We start from the raw sequence: 22,064 nt of genomic DNA on the forward strand, positions 1-22,064 counted from the left end.
ACTGTGCTGTCAGTCATCCTCCATCATGACAACACTTCATGTCACACATCGCTTCTGGTATGGCAGTTTCTGTCAAAAACATGATGGTGTGTTCTCATCCACCTTATTCATGGGATCTGGCACCATGCGACTTCTGGTTCTTCCCAAAAGTCAAAATGATTTCAGGACATCGAGGCAGCTACAACAGCGCAACTAAAGACACAAGAGAGGACTTCCAGAACTGCTTCAGAAAGTGGTAAGAACGATGGGATAAGTGTTTGAAACGAAGGGGAGTGTTTTGAGGGGGGTTAATGGCAATGGGTCTTTTACTGTAATAACTTTTTTAAAATTTAAACATTCACTGTATTGTTTGATCACACCTTGTATCTTACAGATAAAGAAATGGAAGCGTAGAGGTGTAGCACTTTGCCCCAAGGTACTCAGTCGTTAAGGCAGCGCTGGGCCTGAACGCGACAATCTGGCTCCTCCCTCCCTCAGCTCTGTGCTGGGAGCCCAGGGCTGGCTCGGCCGCCTGGACCAGAGGGGCACTAGGCACGGGACTCAGGACTCAGCTGCATCCAACTGGCTGGCTAAGTGTCCTGGAAATAACCTTTCCTGCCCCAGGTCCATGTAATTGATTAAAGAGCTACGATAATCACAAGTTCCAGCAAGCCAGGGGTAGGGGCTGCCGGGTGGCCTGTTAGCTCTGTAACCACAGTTACTGAATGTGCCTTGCCATCAGCTGAGGGGCTTTTCCAAGATGACAAATTCCTTCCTGGCCCTGTCCAGCCAACTGGCGTCATTGACCCCAGCTGGGCAAAATGAGCATTTTAGGGAGAGGGACAGTCCCCTCTAGCTCAGCCCTAGGATACCTCTGGCCAAGTTTTTACAGGTTCTTTCTGAAGGGAAGAAATGGTGTTGCTGAAGGAGTGAGGAAGTGTGATGCTCCCATCGTCTCTGAGCACAGTTTTATTGGGAGGCCTTTGGCTCAAATAGGAAGCCCCTGTGTTCCTAGGAAGTGTGCTGGCTTCCCGCTTCCCGCCCTCGCTTGCCCTCCGGGGCCGTCACAGGACGCAGCAGGTGCAGGAGACGGGCCCATGTTGCTGCAGCTGCTGCTGCAGCTGCTCCTTCTCCGTCGTCAGCACCTTCACCCTCTCCTCCAGCTTGCTCAGCTCCGCTGTCCACTTCTGAGGGGTCATTGTAGAAACGGATATCTAAGCGGACATCGCCTCAGGCCTGCACACCCTCTACCCAGAGTTGAACTTACGGAGGCAGGCAAGGCCCAGAGAGCCTGGGGTGGGGCTGCTCGAGGCCACTGGGCACCGTATTGGCACTGCTACGTGGAGAGGCCAGGTTCCCTGACCAGGCAGTCACCCCTGGGGGCCTGAGGGAAGCTGCCTGACCCAAGAATGACCCAGCCTCCTTGATACCAGGGGCAGGCTCAGGGTGCCAGCTCCCCACACACCTCCCCGCTGCCACATCCTTCCCTCGCTCGTTAGTCCCTTTTTTGCCACCTGATGCTTCCCTCTTGAAATGGTTTTTCCTTGGGACGGTGTCCAGCACTCACAGCTACCCCCTACTTAGAGGGCCTCCCCCACAAATTCAGTACACAGTCCTCAGGGTTGTCTCGAAAGTTCTCAATATTCTACTCTACTGGTTCCCCAGCCATGCAGCAGTGGCATACGGGAGGTAGTGGGGCCATTTCAGTACACTGGGTCATTGGAGCACCAAGGGAACCTGAGGGCTCGCCCAGAGCTGCTCAGTGAGTGGCGAAGGGGCCCAGGGCCAGCTTGGCACCCCGTCCCAGCCACCCAGCCTCAGCTGCTTACCTGTGTGCACCACTCCTGGATGGCGTGGACGGCCAGAGGGCCCTGGATGCTGCCGTCTCGGCGCAGGAATACCTCCCCGTGGTCTGTCTCGTAGAGTTGCGGCTGGGCTTGGACCTTGGGGGCATGCACGCTCAGGCGGACCACCTGGGTAAGGGCAATAGCGGCTGTGGCGGACGCTGCACCGGACTGTTTGCAGCCCAAATCCCGCCTCGCTCGCTGGCTCCTGAGGGCAGCCTGCTGGGGCTAGAGCAGGGCTGTTTCCATCCTCTTCTCCAGTCACCTGTTTCCCTGCTGGGGCCCCACCCCCACCCCCGCACTGCATAGAGTAGATGTAGAGTGATGACATGGCAAATGACAAAACAGCCCCAGAGGCCTGCCAGTCCTGCAGTTCACCTTGAGGGGCGTGTTGGGGGCGGAGGTGCTGACCACCGGGATGAAAGTGAGCGTGTAGGCATCGGGGAAGACCTGGGGCCTGAAGCCCTGCAGGATGGAGTCCACCAGGAGGCGCACGCGGTCCTCGTCACGGTGGCTGCAGCGGATGCCCTGCACCAGGCCGCTGTCCTCGACGCCCACGAACAGACTGCCGCCCTCGCTGTTGAGGAAGGCGCACACGTAGCGCCGCAGGTGGTGCTTGAAGGTCAGGCTCAGGTACTCGCCGCCGCCCCGCTTGAACTCCATGTTGCGCGTCTCGCTGCCCAGGAAGGCTCCTTGGAAGAGCCGCTCCTGGCCCCGGATCTCCTGGTGCACGATGGCGCTGTCCGAGCGCGTGCCACTGGGTCGGTGCTGGGAGCTAGGCTGCCCTGGGGCCAGGGCAGGCGGGGTGTCGGTTGGCGGGCGGCGGGAGCTAGGGCTGGGTCCGGGGCTGGGTCCGGGGCTGCGGCCAGGGCTGGGGCTGCTGTCCTGCTGGGGTGGAGCAAGAGTCGGGAGCCCCAGGCGGGGCAGTGTGAGGGACAGGCTACCAGCACCCCCATCTCCACCCCCCTGGGGTCCAGCCCACTCAGGCATCCTCATGACCCCGCCCAGGCGGAGGGATCTAATTCTGCCCAAGGTCCTGCAGCCAATGCAGGAAACTCAGCTGGGGCAAGGGTGTGAACCAGCCCCTGCTCCTATCAGGCTGAGCTGCCCTCTTCCCAGGTGGACTGTGAGATGCATGGCAGGTGAGACGAGCTCTCCTCCCCTGAGTTGGGAGCTCGGACACCTGTGGGCCGATCTCTTCCCACCTGGGTTGTGGGTAGGCCTCTGAGGCCCAGGACTGGATCATTGCAGGAGATGCCTCAGTGCCCTGAGGTCCTGTGTAACCCAGCTTCAGGTCTCTGAACTGAGAGGGGCTCCCTGAGACCCCACCCCCTCCCTGATCTCCCTGAAACCCTTGCTGATCACTTTTGGACCGTTGGCCAGTCCTCCTGAATCTCAAGCCCTCCTGAGTGCCCTCCATGGTTTCTGCTCTGTTTGGGAGCTCTGGTCATGTGCTCGTAGCCACCTCCCTGGTCTGCATTGGTCAGCCCCGCACTGGACTTCCTGCCTCTAGGCTCTCCTCAGCCCCGCATCCTTACTGACCCTAGATGGAAGTCAGATTGCTGGGTTCTCTGCTGCCTTCCAGGGTCTGGAAGCGGCTTCCGGGGCTGGGAGCTCAGTGTGAGCTGGGGCATGGTGATAATGGGCGTATTCTACCAGCCCTGCAGCTCCCAGAGAAGACAGATTTATCAGAAATGGGAGAAACTGTCATACAAACATGAAATCAGGCTCGCAGATCTTGAAATGTACGTCACAGAGCTGTTTAGTTCTGCAACAATTTAAACACCATGGAGTTTGCACGCCTCCACACCCTCCTCCCCCCAAAAATAAACCAAGATCACCTGTCTCCTAGTGACCTGCACAGCCTCAGTGAGCTGTTTCCTCCCGTCCCCCACAGAAGCCAACCCTTCAGCCCCGCTCTGCCTTGGCCTCTTCCTTCACTCTTCCTGCAGCCTTCAGCCTGAGCCCAGGGACACCCAATTGCTTGCCCTACTGCATATGTCACGTTCCTCCTCACCAACCCGCTCCTTTGGATGAGCCATGTTTCTCTGCCTAGAGTGCCTGTCCCATTCGGAAGTCCCAGACTGGATTTCAGTTCCCCTGCTAATTTGTCCCCAGCAGTTGAAAACCCTCCTGTGTCTTCCCACAGCTCTAGGAGGCCACCTTGCAGCTTTGTCATTGGCTGTGTCTGGCTCTGCTCATAGACGGAGGGCTCCTTGAGAGCAGGGCTGAGCCTTTGCTCTCTGCTTTGCTACCTGGCACAGAGCAGGTGTTGGTGTTTGTCAGTTGAATGAATGAGACGGGCCAAGGAGAAAATCAGGACCCCAGTGGGACCTAAGGCTTGGGCTGGCCCAGACTCAGAGGCCTGGATGCAAAAGGACCCAGGGCGGAAGTCCCACACACCGGCCTTTCTTCATATGCTTCCAGGCTGGAGGCAAACTCTAAGGGTCCTTGTCCCTCTGGGAGTAAGTTGGCAGTGCCAGCTTCAGGCCACAGTCATTTGGGTAGCAGCCTCCAAGTTTGCAGATTTGTCCCAGTTTCTCAGATACCGCTCTACCACCACCCAGCACAGGCCACCCATAGCCAGGCCTCTTCCCGGGATTAGGCGCTGGGGCTCACAGGCCTAGTGGCTCTGAGAAAGCCCCACTTACCTCTCTGTGGTTTGTGAGGACCCGGTCCTTATCCAACACCAGCTCCTTCCCGTGGGCCACCAGCTCCTTGAGGATCTGGTGCTCTTGCAAGGCTGTTTGCAGGCGCCAGGGGAGGGAGGCCAGGGTGTCCTCATGAGTGGCCACCTGCACCAGTGCATAGGCCTTTCGGGGCCGCCTCACCACCTCAATGTGCTCCCGTGCCACCGGCAGCTCCAGCCGCTCCAGGGTGTCTCGCAGCAGGCAGGTGAGCACTGGCACTGAGAACTGAGGATTCAGGTGGCCCACGTAGAGAGTATGCTTGCGGGGAGCCACCTGGAGGCCTGAGTCCTCAGGCAGGGGCTGTTCTGCAGGGAGCTCCTGTGGGGGCTGCTTGCCTGGGGGCTCCATGAGGGGCTTCTGCACCTGTGTTTGTGCTGACCTCTTCCTGGGGGTCTCCGGCACCTGGGGGTCTCTGGTACAGACCTCAGAGGGGCTTCTGGGAGTCCTTATCACTGGCTGCTCTTCCCAGGGCCCTGGGTTCTCAGCTTGGTCCATAGCCTCCCAGGGGACTCAAGGGGTGCCAAGGCTCCTGGGAGGTTCACAGATTGGCAGGGGCTGGGCAAGGCCAGGGAGAGAAAGGGAGGGCAGAAGGCTAGCAGGAAGGGGCCTGCCACCCACCTCGGGCCTAGGACAGGAAAGCGGAAAGTTAGACAGCGCTGAGCCAGAGAACAGAGCATGTGAGCCTGCCCCTCCGTTCCACAGAAGGACAGACTGAGGGGATATGCCCAAAGAGGGACAGAAAGGACCGGGACTCAGGTCTCTGAGGGCCCGCCATATCCTTTCATTGGCCCAGGGGTCCTGTCTTCCCTCCTCAGTCCTCAGGCTGGGGCCTTCTAGGCGCAGTCAGGGTTTCCTGCCCACCAGAGATTACTGCTGCCTCCAGGCACCAGAGGAACCTTTTCAAGGGCCTTTGGAGAAAAGGTTTTAACTCAGCAGCAGCAGTGGCCCCTCGGCTGCTTCTCCTTGCCTAGTCTGGACCTGGTGTGAGCCCAGCAGAGGCTCTGAAACAGGCTTGGGTCAGAGGGTTTTAGGGCAGAGGTTCTTATGCTTAGGGCACAATGATGAACGCTGGGGCCTTTCCCCAGAAAAATGGCCTTTGCATATAAACATATATTGGGTTGTTGGAAAAATCATGACGCATTTTTGCAACGAAAACCAGAAAAAATACGCCATGACTTTTCTGACAACCCAATAATTTAAGGGGCTCGTGGACCCTTCTTAAGAACTCCTGGTCTAGACTGAGTCCTCCGTTTTTGGTCCAGAGAGCAGAAGTGAGGAGCAAGGCTGGGACCCTGCGTATCCCCACTCCGCCTCCGACCAGGCCGGGGGCCTCTCTCCTGAGCTGTACACACACACCAGCCCCTCCGCTTACCCCCGCACACCCAGCCTCCGATCTGTGTGGCAGGTACCACCAGCCTGCATCTTTTCAGACTGGATCCTCGAGGCAGTCAGGGTCTGGGGGCCACCTCGGCTGGGGTGGGGGCATTCAGAGCAAACAGGAATTAAAAAAAAAGGGAGGCCTATGACCCTCATGTCCTGATGGTTCCTGGGGTGTGTGTGGGAGGTGCCAGCTCTGAGCTCCCACAGCCCCCTGACCCCTGGGCAGCAGCTCCCAAGGGCACTTGGGGGCTTGGCACAGGGTGGCAGGGAGAACCAGGGCTGTAGGAAGTGGGCGGGGCCTGGGCAACTACCTCTGTGATCTCATGAGAGTCAACAATGCCTTCTTGGCCAGCCTCAGGAACTCAGGCAGGCAGGGTTGAGAGGTCAGTCAGGAGCCGGCCTCCCCCCACTCCCCACCCCAACTGTAAAGTCAACAGATGCGTACAGCTTGGCCCTGGGGCTCCTGGGCAGCTCCCAGAACCTGGAAGTGGAAGATGTACTTCCTTCCTCTGTAATGTCTCTCTAGGCCCTAGTGCCCGTGCAGGTCCCTGGTGCGACAAGTCTCCCCCTCCTAACCAATCCCAAGCTCCACTGAGCACGGATAGGGCCCAGCTACGCCCAGGACGGATCAGAGTGCACACAGTTGGTTCTGGGGCTCCCTCTGACACCAGGCCCTTCTCTATGCCAGAGACAAAGGCTGCTGTCCAGAAGAGCCCTGAAAAATAGGTCAAGGCCCTTTTGGGGCGTACCCTGAATGAACAGCACAGCCTACTGGACCCGTGTCCAGGAGTCTGGAAAACTGGTGCCTGACGGAGACCACGGTTAGAACCTCACAGTGGCCAAATAGGAAAGACATTCTAAGCTAATCATGATGTTGGAACTACTTACTGGTGAGAGCGGGCAGGGCCCTCAGAAGTCTCATTCAAACCCCTCAGAGCCAGATGGACCCAAAGAAAGGAAATGACTGACCCAAAGTGTCACAGGAAACAGCAGGACTGGCTGGAACCTCAGCCTTGGCCTTGGCGTCAGATCGCTTGGCTTCAAATGCCTCCTTTGGCACTTCCTGGCTTTGTGATCTCAGCTTAACTTTCCTTGGCTATAAAATGGGTTTATTGTGAAGATTAAATGAGATCATTCTAATTCATGTAGAGCAGTTTGCGGGGCACACAGTGATATAAGTGCTATTATCAGGTTATACTGTACTGTGCTGCTGCCCCCTACACCTTTTTCTAAGGCCCCACAAAAAACAGGGACGTGTGGCCCTGGACGTTGAGTACCTGGCCCCTGGCCCGGCGAGGCGGCGTCTCTCCTCAGCCCATGAGGCTGAGGATGAACCCAGCCATGGAGGCTCCTGGGAGCTGCTGACCCCTAACATTGTTCTTCCCGCTCAGGCCAGTGGAGCTGCTGTGCTCACTGCTGTCTAGCTGCCCTGGAATGAAGCCCTTTCAGGTCAAAGAATGGACTCCCACAGTGTCTTCCCGGGAGGCTGAGCAACCTGGGGCCCTAGTGGGCATCTTTAGGGATTGCTGGAATTAGAAGAACTCTCAGGGGTCCTCTTGTCCGAGCGCCTCGTTTTATGTCTGAGGAAGGTAAGACCAGGAGGAGGGGCCTCCCTGCCCACTGGAGGAACAGTGATTTGGCTGCTGACTGATTAAAAGGACACTGGCATCTATATTGTTTTTTATTTATAAACAAATCGACATAAAATAAGTCCCGATGGCAGCGGGGCAGCTGTGCTGCTGACCTGCTTACAAAGGAAGCATGTGGACAGTGGAGTGGGTGCAGCCAGACTCTGGCCTGGAGACCCTTCCCTCCCACCCACTGTAGGGCTTTCTTGGCCTCAAATCATTGGGTCCAACCTTCTGCAGCAGCACCTCTGGCCAGGGCAGGAGCTGTGGTGGGGACAGCGCGGGGCAGGGGACTTGCGTTCTCACAGGTGAGGCCGGGGCTGCAACGGGCCCAGTGGAGGAAGAGCAGGCAAGGTGACAGGGGCCCCTCCTCCCCATGTGGGGTGATGTGGTCAAGGCTTTCTGGGTCTGTCCATCCCAAGGAGCAAGTGCCCTGGGGCAGTGTCCTCTGTAAGGGGGCCACGCCTCTCTGGCATCCGCGCAGGCCAGTCTCTCTCCTCCTGAAACCCCATGTCTGGAGTGGGAGGAGTAGGAACTGGAGGGCTTGCCCGAGTGCCAGAAACAATAAATTAACAATACGAAACGCTCTTTTTTTAAAAAAGGTAGAGGTTTGCACCATGAGTTTGGAGTCTGGGGATCTTGAGAGGAGAAGGAAGGCGCTGTGGGGCACTGGGTGCCACCCCAGGCCCAGCAGGTGGTGAGGGGCTGGGCATGAGTGTCAATTCAGGGCCCCATCTTCTGAGTCCTCAGGGGTCGGCCCCTTCCTCCATCACTTGGAAGGCGTTCAGTCTAAACTCCTGGTGAGAGGCCAGCCTGACGTGGGAAATAAATACAGGGGACCTGCGAGCCGAGGCCGGGCTGAGGGGGAGAGCAGCGCCAGCCCTGGGCCCCACACTCTCCCCTCCGTGGTCCTTCATGGAAGGAGGCATCATGACCAGAGGGGGCAGCAGGGGTGGCTCCGCACAGCCTCCTGGAGTCCTAGGCGGGCCTGAACCCTCTGAGGCACCGGGGGTGGGCTGATGGTCCTCCTCGGGGAAAGGGGGCCGCCCCGCCTGCTCCGCCCGCAGTCGTCCAGGCTGCACCCCCCTGCTCAGAACTTGCCCTGCTTCAGCCGGTCAATGTGGAAGGAGAGCTTGAGCGCGGGCCCCAGCTTCAGACCCATGTACTTCATCATCATGTCGCTGCGCAGCAGGAGCAGGGCCTTGCCGTCGATCTCCTGCAGGGGTGGGAGGCGGTGCCCTCAGAGGCTGGCCCGGCTACCCCAGGTTCTGACGCAAAGGCCACCCAGGGCAGTGCCAGGGAACCTGCTGTGACACCAGAGCCTCCCTGCTCGCCCCACCTCCTGTCTCCAACCACTCCTCCCCCCGTAACACCCACTGCTGAACCCACGGGCTCAGCTCTCCACAAATGTTTGTGCCAGTTTCCCTTTTCTGCTGCCTGCGGCAGTTTCCCCGCCGCCCAAACCGCTGAAATCTGCTCAATTCCATCTCTTCCAGGAAGCCTCCAGTCAGTGAACTTGCCACTTCTCACAGCCTGTTTGCACAATGACCTTCAACTGTAATTTTGTGAGTCCTCGTGCTTCCTGAGTGGCAGGGACCTTCTGTGTGAGCTAGGCTCAACGGAGGTACTTCCTGAGCAGCTCAGACCTTCAGGCCTGCCCTCTCCCAGTGGCATGAGATTTAAATGACCAGCGAGAGGTAGCAGATCTGTTCAGAGTGCCCGAAGGGCAGAACAGCACCAAGCAGCAGGGGCTGCGGGGAAATGGGTTTGGGCCCCAAGTCAGGAGGACGGTCACTGCAGGGAGATCAGCAGCAGGCCTGGCTGCAGGGCAAATGTCACCTGAAGAGATGGTGGAGGGGCTAGGAGAGGATGGGGGGACTGGTGAGGGTGGCGAGTTGGGGGGACTGACGAGGGTGGCGAGTTGGGGGGACTGATGAGGGTGGCAAGTTGGGGGGACTGGTGAGGGTGGCGAGTTGGGGGGACTGACGAGGGTGGCGAGTTGGGGGGACTGATGAGGGTGGTGAGTTGGGGCCACTTGGCAAGGGCCTCTTTACCTTGGGCTGAGGCCCCTGGTTCTCAGGCCGAGGCAGGCAGACGGGAGAGCGAGAGCTCCTAGGACTCCTGCAACTGAGCCCTCAGGGTACAGCTCGGGAGGATTGGCTGCATCAGACCCTCAACGAGAGGGGTGAGCTGAACTCAGTGCCCATGAGGGCTGTTTGAGACCCAAGATTCTGTCTCTAAATTTGTATGGTCCCCTGTGCCCAGATCCAAGGGCCCTGGAACAAATATCTAGCCCATGCCCTTTAAGAGTCTACAAGTAGCAGAAAAAAGACTGCCAGAGAACAGGCAGGGGCACCTACGTGTTTACGAAAGAGGTCGGCGTGGGGCCCAAGCTGAGGATCAGCTTCCCGGATAAACTGCATCACGTCCTCGACCGTCCATGAGGACGGGTCCCGGCCACTCGGTCGAGAGGCATCCCGGCTTTCCAGGTATCGGTCTGACCCTGCAGGACAGAAGGGCGGGGACTGGCTTGTAACTACTCACCACTCTCCTTGGCACATCCTGAAAGGCCCCATGGGTGAGGCTCACAGCCTTGCCAGAGCAGAGGAACCCACCGGAGGCAGCAGAGGAAGGGGAGGGTTTCCCACAAAGGGCCCGAGGGGCTGTGGCTCTTCTTAAGTCAAACTTTTGTTCTTTAAGGGTAGAGCTGGTTTTGAAAATGGTCAGAAGGACTTTTACATTGAGGCTGTGATTCATCCTGGACCCCAGTCCGGGGTAACAATGAGGTAAGGGGATTACTTGGGTTCAGTGGGGAGCTGGGGGGTAAGGCTGCTTTTGCCTTGGCTCTGGGGGCCATTTCTAGAGAGACCACAGGAACTGGGCAAGATTCGAGCCCGATGCCCTAGGCTTGGAGAGGAGGTGACCTCACCACAGCCTAACGCACAGAGGCAGAAAGCGGTTTTGCTTTGGCTACCAGGAGTCTCAGTGCTAACTTAGTGCTCTGCTTAGACTCTAAGCCTTAGCATTTACCTTGCTCTTGGCTCAAATGCAGCTCCTCCCCCTTCACCTGTGGGATGTGGGATCTCTGTAACTGTGGCCATCACCTGCCGCCAATCTCGGGCATGTTTCATCTCCTCTGCCTGGAAGGCGCCCCATCTCTACCACCTTCAGTTTCTTCTTTTCTTCGGCAAACTCCAACGTAGTTAAGCTAGAGCTGGCTTCAAGGACCAGCTCCTTTATGAAACTTTTCTGGTGTAATACTCAGATAATTGGTTTCACAAAGCATTTCCTGTATATCTTGGTTACGGCTCAACCTCTACTCACTTTCCCCCATCACTTCACCCTAATAATCTACTCCCTATAAAGCACTCAAAGCAACCTTTAAAAGTAACTGGATCATGTCAGTCCCTAAAACCTCAATGCAATGGCCTCCCATCACACATGACATGAAATCTCAACTCCTTACCAAGGGCTTGAAGGAACTCCGGGACCACCTGCCCTCTCTACCGTTGCCGCACATCGCCGCCCCTCCCCCATCCTTTACTCGCCATGCTCCGGATGTGCTCTCTTTCTGCTACTTGACCTGGCTATGCTTTCCTTCTGTGACCTGCAACTTCCTGTCTGGAGTGTATTTTTCCAGATCTTTGCATACCCAATTCCTTCTCAACATTTGCGTCTCATCTCAAATATCCGTTCCTCAAAGAAGTCTTCCCTGATCTCCTAGTAAAAGTACTCAATTTCTCACAGTTATTCTCAATTCAATTACTCTAGTTTTCTTCTTTCCTAGAACATATGACTACATAGAATAATTTTATGCATTTATGTTTATTATCTGTCTTCTATTTTGTTTCCTGCTATGTCCTTATGACACTGTGATTATAATAAGAAACATACATTTGGTCTTCATCCCCATTTCTGGCACAGAATTCTTAAAAATCCTTGTAATTTCCCAAGTGGTGAGAAATAAAGGTGTATTTTGTTATTCGTAACAAGCCCCTTTCAGCCACACCTGAGTATGTTAATGAGGTGACTTTTGGAAGGCTCCTAAAGATGGGGGCTGGTTGCCAGGGGAACTAACCAGGTGACTAGAGGGTTAGACCTTTCAGTCTCACCTGCCAACCTCCGGGGAAGGGAGAAGGGCTGGAGATTGAGTTCAATCACCAATGGTTAATGATTTAATCACTCATCCCTGTGTAACGAAGACTCAGTAAAAACCCAAAAGGGTGGGGGTTGGAGAGCTTCCAGATGGTGAACACGTGGAGGTGCGGGGAGGGCACGGAAGCTCCCCATCCCTTCCCCCACCCCTTGCCCTATGCACCTCTTCTGCTTGGCTGTTCCTAAGTTGTATCCTTTTACAAAAACCAGTCACCTAGGAAGTATCCAGATTTCCTGAGTTCTGTGAGCCGCTGTAGCAAATTAATGGAACCCGAGGAGGGGATGGTGGGAACCTCAGAAGTACAGGCAAAAACCTGGACTTTCGGCTGGCATCTGAAGGGCAGAGGATGCGGCAGTCATGTGGGACTGAGCCCTTAACCTGTGGGATCTGACTGTCTCCGGGTAGATAGTGTCAGAATTGAGCTAAATTGTAGGGCACCCAGCTGGTGTCGCAGCGTTGCTTGGCGTGGAGAGAGCCCACAAGTCTGGTATCAGAAGAGAGGTAGTACTGAATCGAGTATTGAGAGTAGGGGACACACCGGAGACTGTTTTCCTTTCACGGTCCCCAACACATAAAAGAGTGCCTGGTCTGCCACTGACGGTTAAACATGTTTGTTAAATGAATGAATGATCACGTGTAAGTTACTTGTGTATTTTTCTGTCTCCCCCACCAGGCTATGTCTGCCTTCAGGCAGGGACCTTGCCTTGCTCCTATCTGTATCCTCATCACCCAGGAGATGCCCAGTCACACAACTAAGTGGCAGAGCTGAAACACACCTGTGAAAGTAAAAGGGACCTGCTCTTCAACTTTCTCCTGAGAAGGCTAAAAATCTCTTCCCATTTTTCTGCGTTCTGGGTCCCAGGTCTAAAAGTTGAAGCAGAGTTTGCTTGGCCCCGCCCCTCCTCTCTGGGGAAGGACCAGTGTATTCTCTCTCAAGCTTATGGCCGGGCCCTGAGCAGACCAGAGGCCAAGTGTGTTGGAGCAAGCAGGGCCGAGAGAGCCATGACATCCCAGTGGCCTTTCAGAGGTGGCAGTAGACAGGAAGCTGGAGAGGGCTCTGCGAGGCAGCCACTTCTCTCTACCCTAAAAGTCCAGGGATAGTAAGAGAGACCCCAAGTGCAGAGATTATGCAGAGCAGAAAGAATGCATCCTTCTTAGACCATCTTAGCAAATTCCTCCACCCAGGGAGCTAGGAATCATACACACACATACATAGTCACATGTATAATACTATTGTATACTATGTGTTTATCTGTCTGCCTATTCCTGTTAGAATATACTGAGATGACAATTTGAGCCAAGACCTTGAGGCAGAAGAGTGATGGGCACGTTTAAGGTTTAGCACAGAGGCCAAGGTGCCAGAGCAGAGTGAATGAGAAGTACCTGGAAGGACATGACATCGGGGAGGTATGTATGTGTGTGATGGGCCAGGAGGAGTGTGGTGCAGATAGCAGAGGACCTTGTAAGCCACTGAAAGACCACTGGCTTTTCTGAGTGATGGAGGTCGGGTCTGAGCAGAGGAGTGACACGAACCATCTTACAACTCTCAGTCTGTGTTGATAATAGACGTTAGGGGGCAGGGACAGAAATGAGAGGCCACCTGAAAACGTCCAGACAGGAGGTGACTGTGGCACGCACCAGGTGGCAGTGGTGAACGTGGTGAAGAGTGGCTTGATATATGAACATTAGAAAGAACACCCACCGTCGTCAGCTCATTTGACCCTTAACACAACCCTTGAAGGAAGTATCATCTTCAGTTTAGAGATAAGGGAACCGGGGCCCAGAGACCAGTGACTTGCCCAAGACCACAAAGCTTGGAAGGAGACAAGTTGGTGCCCTGTCTTTCTTTCCCTATTCCCACTTCTGCAGACAGACTTGGGGTTTCCCCCTCCACCCAGGGGGTACAGCTGGTGGTTACCCTTCAAAGAAGGCAGAGTGTCTCAGTCTGAGAGTGACAAAGGCAGGTGAGGCACATCCACAGAGGTCAGACTAATAAATAATCATCCTGGGTTAATGAAATAAGGGATAGACTTGACATCTATTAAATTCTCTGGAGAAACAATTCTAGGGCCAACCAAACAGAGTCCTTTCATAGCCTTATGAGGTTCTTCAGGGTCAGAAGAGATCTAGACCATGACCTGGCAGACAGACTCACAATGTATTCCAAAGGAAGAGGGGAGATGCCTGGGGGACAACAGTGACATCTGAGGCCAGTGCCATGTGAGGTGCTCCTCACAGAAGCGGGGACTTGGGGACGATCACAACAGCAGGAACGCCCTCCTACCTGGGGAATGAGTTAGTTTCCAAAACGATCCCACATCCCTGCTTCCATCTAATCCTTTTAACACTCCTATGAAAAGACCAGGTCGATATCACAATCTCCATTTTGCATACGAAGGACATGAAGATGTGAGGGGTGAGATGACTTACCCTCGCTCAAGGCAGGGAACCGCCTCTCAGCTCTACCTCTACTCCATCCTGCTGCCTTGCTGGGTGAAGGTGGGGGCGGGGCGTCCCAGGCTTCTTCCCTGTCTCAGCTGTCCTGAAAACTCTCTCTCCTGCGGTCACTTCTCTCCACTGCAGGCCTTGCTAATGGAATCTTCTTATTCTTTCGCACCCCATACATCCCTGACTGAGGGATGCCACAGTGGGGTGTGGAGGTGGCATCCTCCTGTCTCCCCACTGCTGCTTTTAGGTCATCCTTCTGTGAAAGCTCATGTGTTTCAGAAGCCAAACATGTACCTGATCACTGTTGTCTACAGATAGATCCCTGGGTTTCCAACCCTTGTTAAATGAAGACTTTTAGGTCCTTAGCTCACCATCTTCTGTCCCAGCACAATTCTGGCCATGGTCCTCAGAGGCAATCCATTCAACTACCTTGTCTCTTCCAGGGACTGTCACCTCTGCTCTACTTCAAATGCTTACTGCCATGGCCACTCTCTGGTTCTTGCCATCACTTGGAACAAATCCACTTCAAAATTTTAAGCATTCCACTTTCTGACCCCAATCTCCCATCTTTCCAGCTCTCGTGGGACTTATGTCCACTGTAACCATTACATCACAGAGATCTGCAGATCAAACCTGCAGTCTGTCTCCCTCATCCTTCAGCCCTCTCTCAGCCTTGCTTCCTCCCCACTCAGTCCAGCTCCAGTGCTCATGATCTGAACTACTCTCCCTCCAGCTCCACCGATTCCTTTACACGCCCCGCCACTCCCTGCCCATCTTGAACTACTAGCTCAACATAAAACCTTACTTCCCAAACGGACTTTTCTCAGCCCACGTCTAGGTTTCTAAGAACCACAGAAGAAGATCATAGCTCTTGGAAAGTGGCAAGCTAGTCTCCATGCAGAGCTGGGCCCCTGGTGTTTCCCTCAAATCATCCCCCTTTCCTTGATCCGGTTCCTCCTGTCTTCTTTCTGAGCAATCTTTCGGCACTCCTGAGCCCTTTCCTGCTCAGCCCTCTCTATATTCGCTCATGGCCACAATCCACCTCCCCTCCAGTCTCACAGAACAAGCTGTGTCTTCTTCTGGCTTAAGACTGATCCATCTATCTGTGCCCTTGATGCCTAATCCTTCCAACCACCCTCAAGGCCTCACTTTCCCTTCTTTCCTGTATTCTTTATTTCTTCTTGGAAGGCTCAAGTTGTCTGCTGATAAACATGCCCAGTGTGCTCCCACTCTAGGAGACCTTCTTTTGAAGGTTATCAATTTTTTCTCATCAAATTCTCCTTGATATCCCCACCCACTATAATCTGTCCTCGCCACCCTCCACCACCACTGAAGCTGCTCTTGCTAAGATAACCAATTATAGCAATATCTTGGTTTGCGAGCACAATTCGTCCGGAAACAAACTACTCGTATTGCAAGACATCGCTGGTTTACCAAGTTAAAATGTACTACAAGTGTTTGCTTGTTTCGTGGAACACTCGCAAACCAAGTTACTCGCAATCCAAGGTTTTATTGTACTTACTAGTCATCATATCCAGTAGGTGTTTCTTAGGCCTTATTTTACTGAACCTTTGTTGTGCTGTGTTCACCATAAAACATTCTCCGTACCTCTGGCCACCACAACATCAAATTCTGCTGTTTTTCTATTTGACTATTCCTTTGTCTCCTTGGTGGGCTCCTCTTCCTGTTCCCATCTCCTGAATTTTGTTGGTCTCCAGGACTCCATCTTTGGTCAGCTGTTCGTTTCATTCTACGCATACTCCTGGGAAGTAGGTGTCATTCACCCTATAGTTTTAACTGCCATCTATATGCTGATGACTCCCAAATATTTATCTTTAGCTTGGTCCTCTTCCCTGAGAGTCAGACCCATTGAGCCACTGCCTGCTGGATATCACCTAGATGACCCTCGGGCTCCCTACCCTTCCTTTGCTTCTCGGCACCACCACCTACCTAGCCACCCCCTCTAGAAACCTGGGAGACATTCCCATTCCCTTCTTCCTCACAATCCTCACATCTGACTGAATATACCTCATGAATACTTTCCAAGTCTATTGTCTCGTCTATAATACAAACCTTCACCACTGCCCTAATCCAGGCCTAGATCGCTTCTGGTCTGGCCCGTGACAGTAACCTTGTAACTGTTCTCTCTTAGTCTTGTCTTTCCTCAAATCCATCCTCAACACAGTAGTTCACGATCTATTGAAAACACAAACCTTTTTAGGTCTTGCCTCTAATTTAAAAGCCTTGAATAGCTTTGCATTGCCTATAAGATCAATTCCAAATTCTTTAACATGGCATTTATGGCCCTCTGTGATACAACCCCTGACCTTTCCAAGCTTTTTTCTTTGAAGTCCCTAAGTAATACTTTTTGTCTCGGCAACACCAAACAGTATGTAGTTCCTGGTACAATCTGTGCCAGTTCTTATCCCTTTGCCCTTGTTCGTGCTCTACTCGCTTCTTGGAAAGCTCTCCCTCCCTTCTACTCCTGATATGGCCATTTCATACAGTCACGCTTTCAAGTCGCAGACAGGGCGGCATTTCCTCAAGAAAGCTTCCGCTGGACACCAAGCCTGCATCAAGTGTCCCTTCCTGCAGTTTTCCTACCAGCAAAGCATCCCTCTGTAACTGCACTCAAGACACTGCTTTACACTGATCTGTATAAGCATCTCCCACAAGACTGTGAGCTCCTTGAGGGCAAGAAGTGATTGCTTTTTGCATCCCCATGCCAGATACAGATGGTGTTCAAATAAATGGCTAATGTAGGAATGAGTGACTCCTTCCCTGTCCCTCTGGCTCCAGGTCTTTGGCTCTTAGTTTCCGTTATTCTCAAGCCATTCCCTGAGTTTCAGTTGCCTCCCAGGTACCTAGCCAGGCACAGTGGTAAGCCCAGACCCCAGTCCAACCACCAGGCAGGGGACAACAGAGCTAAGTCCTTTTTGGCCTCCCAGAGTTCAGTAGAGAGAGTGAGGGAGGGCAGGAGGGCCAGAACTCGGTATGCTTACCCCTGGAGCACAGCCTACGCACAGCTGAGGCCGCGCTCAGTGGGAGGCCACAGGATGGAAGCAAAGGCCGGTACCCAGGGCTTCGAAGATTTTGGGAGGTGCTGACAAGGTTGGTGGGATTCAAGGTGGAGTCCATTGAGTCTGAGTGTAGCTCCAAGGACCGGGCCAGGCTATTCCCCAGGACAAAGGTTTCACCTGGAAAAGAGTAAAACCAGAGTTAGAGCGAGAACTAGCTTGAAAGGACTGCCAGGATGCTGGCTCCCAAGTACCTGTTTGGGTGGAGCAAGAGGCACCAAAACCGAGAGCCTGGGCTGGGTCTCGAGAGGCCTGTGTACCAGTCATGGCGCTCGCTCTCACTAGGTGGTCTTGGTCAAGTCCAAGGCCACTCTCTGGACTTGGATCTCCTCAGAGACTCTTCCTGTTAGACTAGATGGTCTTGGAGAATTCTTCAGGTCTGAATGTCTTATGCTTTTTCTGGATAAGGAGAACCTTAGAAAAGAGCCGCTTTAGGAAGAAGCTGCTTCACACACAAGATGCTAGAGCAGAGAACAAAGTGGTGAACAAGAGATACATCTGCTTATATAAGGGTGCTTTAGAAGCTTGCCCTCTTGGCCAGCAGGCCATCTCAGAAATGCTTCTTGATGCCTTGTCTGCAAAAGATCCGCTCCTAAGTTCCTGCCCTGTTTTTCTATTTGCCTTTTTCTACAGAAACATTCCAAGGAAGCGAGATTGTACTGCGGTGAGAGGGTGGGCATGGTGACAGAATCTGGGTTGGAATTTGGCTCTGCCCCTCAGCAGGCAAGATGCTTCCCTCAGGTCTCCTCATCTATAACACGGGAAGCTCCTTTCTTCCAAGGGGCCTGGGAATATCAAAAGAGAGTAACTAAGAAAGCCTTTGTAAAGTGAATTGCATCCTGACATTTCTACAACCAGGCTACCCCCAACAGAGGCCGCAGCCCCTGATCACTGTGCTGCAGAGCCTGAAGTGGACTCTGTCTCATGACTGGGGTCCAGACACACTACAATGGCTCCTCAGCCCTGCACACAGTTCTCTGCTTAAGGGGGTGTCTTGGGTACTAAACCATATCGCTGTCCTTTTTGTGGTTTTACATGGACTTCAGGTGTTTAGCTTGGCATTCATTTAGAGCCTCTGGTGAACACCATATTCGAGCACATTGTCTTGCACACAATAAGGCCTCTGTGGCAAGACAGTTTAGGATTTTAGGACTACTTTCTACTACGCACTTAAAATTGCTTGGTAACCATGGGCTTCAAGTCAAATCCAGCATGAGACAGACTTCACCTTTATCTCAGGGCATTTAACTGATGAAGCCCTTCCTTAGAAAGGATTCTGAAGAGAGGAGTCTCTGAGGCCCCAGGTACCTAAACTGTATGCACTCCCTTTCTGCAGATGAGTTCCAGGTTCCTGTTTGCCAGGAGATGTGACTATAGCTGCGTCCCACTTGGGGACAAGAATAGGAACCAATCTAGGAAACAGGAGGCCTGGGTTTGATGCCTCGGCGCTGGTCTTTTCTTAGGTATGTGATCCCAGGCAAGTTGTTTGTCGTCTCTGAGAACCAGATTCCTCATTTGTAAAATGGGGGAAAATCACCTCTGTCATGCTGAGAGCATCATATGAGGAAAGGGAATGGGATGCACTTTATAATGGTGGGAAGTTGTTGTTCTATTCTTCATTTGGAGCTTGAGTGGCAAACCTACGGTCTCTGCAACAGCCCAGGAAAAAGATGAAGTTGAGTTTCTGCATTTATCAGGAGGGTAACCACACCTTTCTAGTCCTCACTGTGCCCAGGGAAGACGGGGGATAGTGCCACCTGCTTCCCATGAACTAACAGATGTGAAGAATAATTATGATAACAATGCCCAGGGCTCACCAGATGCTGATGAAAATCAGTAAGTGCCTCTTCTTCTCAGCAGTGCTAACAATGGTAAGAGATCTGGATTCTGAGTGGAGGGGTCTGAAAATCTAGACTGGTGGCACCTGGACCAGGCAAGATCATTCATCTGATCCTAATGAGATGCAGTAGGAAAAGGAGGCATCATACCCAAGGCTCTGGGAGGTCCTAGGCTGCTTACGGCGGATCCACGAGGCCTTGGCTGCCTTCAGGAGGACAGTGTCAGCGTAGATGGCTCAAGGCTTTCAGGCTGTGCTCTGCAGAGCCCTGGGGGCTGCCAGAGGGAGGCCAAGTGAACAGGGCTCTCGATCTCATCCCAGTTTCTATCATAACAGCTCTGGTTTTAACAATTCTATACCAGAGTTTCATATAATCTTACCTTTGCAAAAAAGGAGTTCTATTGCTAAAACGAAACAAACTTGGAAAATACTGGCCCAGGGATCAGAAGGTGGGGTTGGATGGCTAGAGTTTTATTTCTAGCACAATTATTAGTCCACGATCACTGCATTTTTTCTGGTATTCAGTTTGCCCATCTATAAAATGGAGATGAAAACCCTTAATCTCATAAGGTCAATGTAAATTAAGTTTGCTGTTGACATGCTGTTGACATGCTTGAGACAGGAGAACAATCAGCATGAGAGGGAGCTCACTCATTCATTCAACACAAATTGTTGAGCTCCTTTGTATGGAAGCCATTATGCTAGGTAGGGGGTATGCAGAGGTAAACAGGCAGATGAGGACCTTGACCTTATGCATTTATTTTTAGTGAGAGGCAGATCTTCTCTGAGTATCACATTTCAAGGCTGTCCTTAAAAACTAGAGTTCCCAGTGGACGGTGACCAGAATGGTGGTGAGAGGCAAAGAAGAAAAAACCTGGGAACGTATAGTCTGTAGAAAAGTCAGGGGAAACAAAACCCGAAAGGCAGTCATGGGAAGGAAGAGGACTGGAGGCAGACCTGTTCTTTTGGAAGGCGGAGAGTAGAACCAGAGGGCAGGAGTTATAAGGGTGGCAGATTTCAGGTAAAAAAAGAGAGGCATTTTAGTAATCAGGAGTGTCCAGCAACACAATTGATTGTCAAAGGCAGTAGTGAGCATTTGTCATTAGGAGGATTTAAGCAGAAGTTGGATGAGCACCTAGTCTGTTGGGCTACACAGGAGATCATCTCTAGAGCGCTTTCTACTTCTGAGATTCAAGGACTCGATGCTCACACCATGGAGGTGAACTGAATGACCAAGAAACTGGAGCTATGGATCTAAAAAAACTCTTACACCAACACAGGACCCAGAGACTAGCACAGGTCTTGCCCATGCTTAAGCCTAGCTCATGTTAAAAAAAGACCTCTCTGAACATGTCCCCTATCCTCTACTACCCTTGCATTTGATAAATATTATTAAATACTAAGTATGTGATCATGAGAATAGCGTAAAAGATAGATGTTGTCCCTCCCCTCACAGGATATTTAATCTAGTGGGGAGGATGACAAAATCTAGTGGGGAAGATGATAAAAAAATTTAGAAACGATTGTAAAAATTACTAAGGAAAGGAAACAACAAAACAAAACAGGGGGACCTTTTTTAGATGAGGAAACCCTGAGAGGTCTCTCTGACAACTTGATGTTTAAGCTGTGGTCTGAGGAAGAGTCTAAGTGAAGGTGTGCCAGACAATGTGCTTGGCTTTAGGGTTCAGTGGAGGCCCTAAATGAATCCTAAGCATTATTTAAACACTCAATTGCTAAGAAAAACTTCAAAGGTTAGAAATGTGGTCCAGGAACCAGGATTCCCCCCACCCTGCCCCCAGCACATGCAAAGAAGTCTGTGGGAAGGCCAAGGAACTGACTTGGTTTGGGTGGAACCTAACCGTGGGAAGGGATCTGGTGCAATGGCGAGGGGCTGCTGCCCGGAATCACAGAAAGACCTGGAGGTAGAAAACAGATCGGAATATTCAGGGAAATGGGGAAAAACAGTGTAGCTAAAATGGACAGAACAAAGAGATAAGTGTGGAGAGGCAGGCAGAGACCAGATCACGCAGAACACTGCAAACCAAAGTAAGACATGGGGATTTGATTGTAAATGCATTAGAATGCCACTGAAGAGTTTTAGTGGGGGAGTACCATCATCTAATTTAAGCTTTAAAAAGACTACTTGGGCCATTAGGTAGAAAATGGACCAAGAGAGGTAGGAAGGAGACCAGGTAGGCCAGAAAGGATCTCTCAGGCCAGGAGAGGGAGGATGATGGTGAAGGCCGCGGGCATGATAAGATGCACAGATTCAAGATACATTTTAGATTTCCACTGCCAGCTAAGGTGGACTAGATATACCATCCAGCTTGAAACAACTAAAAGAAAAGACAAATAACAGTTTTCAGTCATTAGACATCATGCAGTACAGGAGTGTACTGTGCCTGGAAGAGGGGACACAAACATGGTGAGCCCGAGGCTTGCTCCCAGCTTACTGTCTGGAGAGTTTCCAGGCCACACAGCACAGGGAAGGGAGGACTGGACAGGGCCCAGTGATCTCCCTGAGTTGAGGAGATGGAGCTGAGAATCCAGATAGGCCAGGGCAGCTGAAGTTCACAGGCCAGCGCCCTGGAGAGGTGATTATATTTCCTATGTTCAAGAAGGCAGAGCAAAGACTAAGCATGTAAAGCAAAGACGCTGAAGATATAAAGATCCTCCGAGCTAGATGGTTCTTTCATTTAGACAGTTACACTGATGGTGCTTTTAGTTATGAAAGATAAGGCTTGGGTATTGTGAGAAGGGGAAAGCTGGGACAAAAGGAAAGAAGATTATTTTGCTCCATAAATTAATTTTGAGTTGCCTGCTGATAACTTAGAAAAAGGAGTAGGTATGGGGTGGAGGGAACAGAGAAATCAGAGGAGAAAGGGAATTCCCAAAACCTAGAGGGGCCCAGAAACTGGCAGCAGGCCAGGGCCTAAGGTGAAAGAGGACAGTAAAGATATTTACTGTAACAGCTGATAAACATTAAGATAAAACAAAATGTTAAATTGCTTCCTGTTTTTTTGTG

The 22,064-nt window shown here is 52.5% G+C and overlaps 2 protein-coding genes across 9 annotated transcripts in view; both read right to left on the bottom strand.

Annotated features, from left to right (window-relative positions):
* Positions 1-617: 617 nt before the first annotated feature.
* SLFNL1 (schlafen like 1) lies at positions 618-7,529 on the bottom strand. The gene is made up of 5 exons (XM_019643683.1): positions 4,475-7,529; positions 3,845-3,850; positions 2,202-2,711; positions 1,809-1,952; positions 618-1,166 (listed from the first exon to the last, which is right to left on the bottom strand). Exons 1-5 carry the CDS (start codon positions 5,006-5,008, stop codon positions 1,044-1,046), a joined length of 1,317 nt encoding a protein of 438 aa, XP_019499228.1. The 5' UTR covers positions 5,009-7,529; the 3' UTR covers positions 618-1,043.
* A 32-nt stretch (positions 7,530-7,561) lies between these two features.
* Positions 7,562-22,064, bottom strand: part of SCMH1 (Scm polycomb group protein homolog 1) — a 151,864-nt gene continuing 137,361 nt past the window's right edge. For all 8 annotated transcript variants that reach the window (XM_019643795.1, XM_019643799.1, XM_019643800.1 and 5 more), the window contains 3 exons: positions 17,128-17,322; positions 9,882-10,024; positions 7,562-8,737 (listed from right to left, as the gene is read on the bottom strand). In XM_019643795.1, coding sequence (XP_019499340.1) covers positions 8,612-8,737; positions 9,882-10,024; positions 17,128-17,322 — 464 coding nt within the window. In that variant the 3' untranslated portion in view covers positions 7,562-8,611. The remainder of the gene's footprint in view (positions 8,738-9,881; positions 10,025-17,127; positions 17,323-22,064) is intronic.

The sequence above is a fragment of the Hipposideros armiger genome, unplaced genomic scaffold, assembly GCF_001890085.2.
Source record: "Hipposideros armiger isolate ML-2016 unplaced genomic scaffold, ASM189008v1 scaffold_82, whole genome shotgun sequence".
Taxonomy (NCBI): domain Eukaryota; kingdom Metazoa; phylum Chordata; class Mammalia; order Chiroptera; family Hipposideridae; genus Hipposideros; species Hipposideros armiger.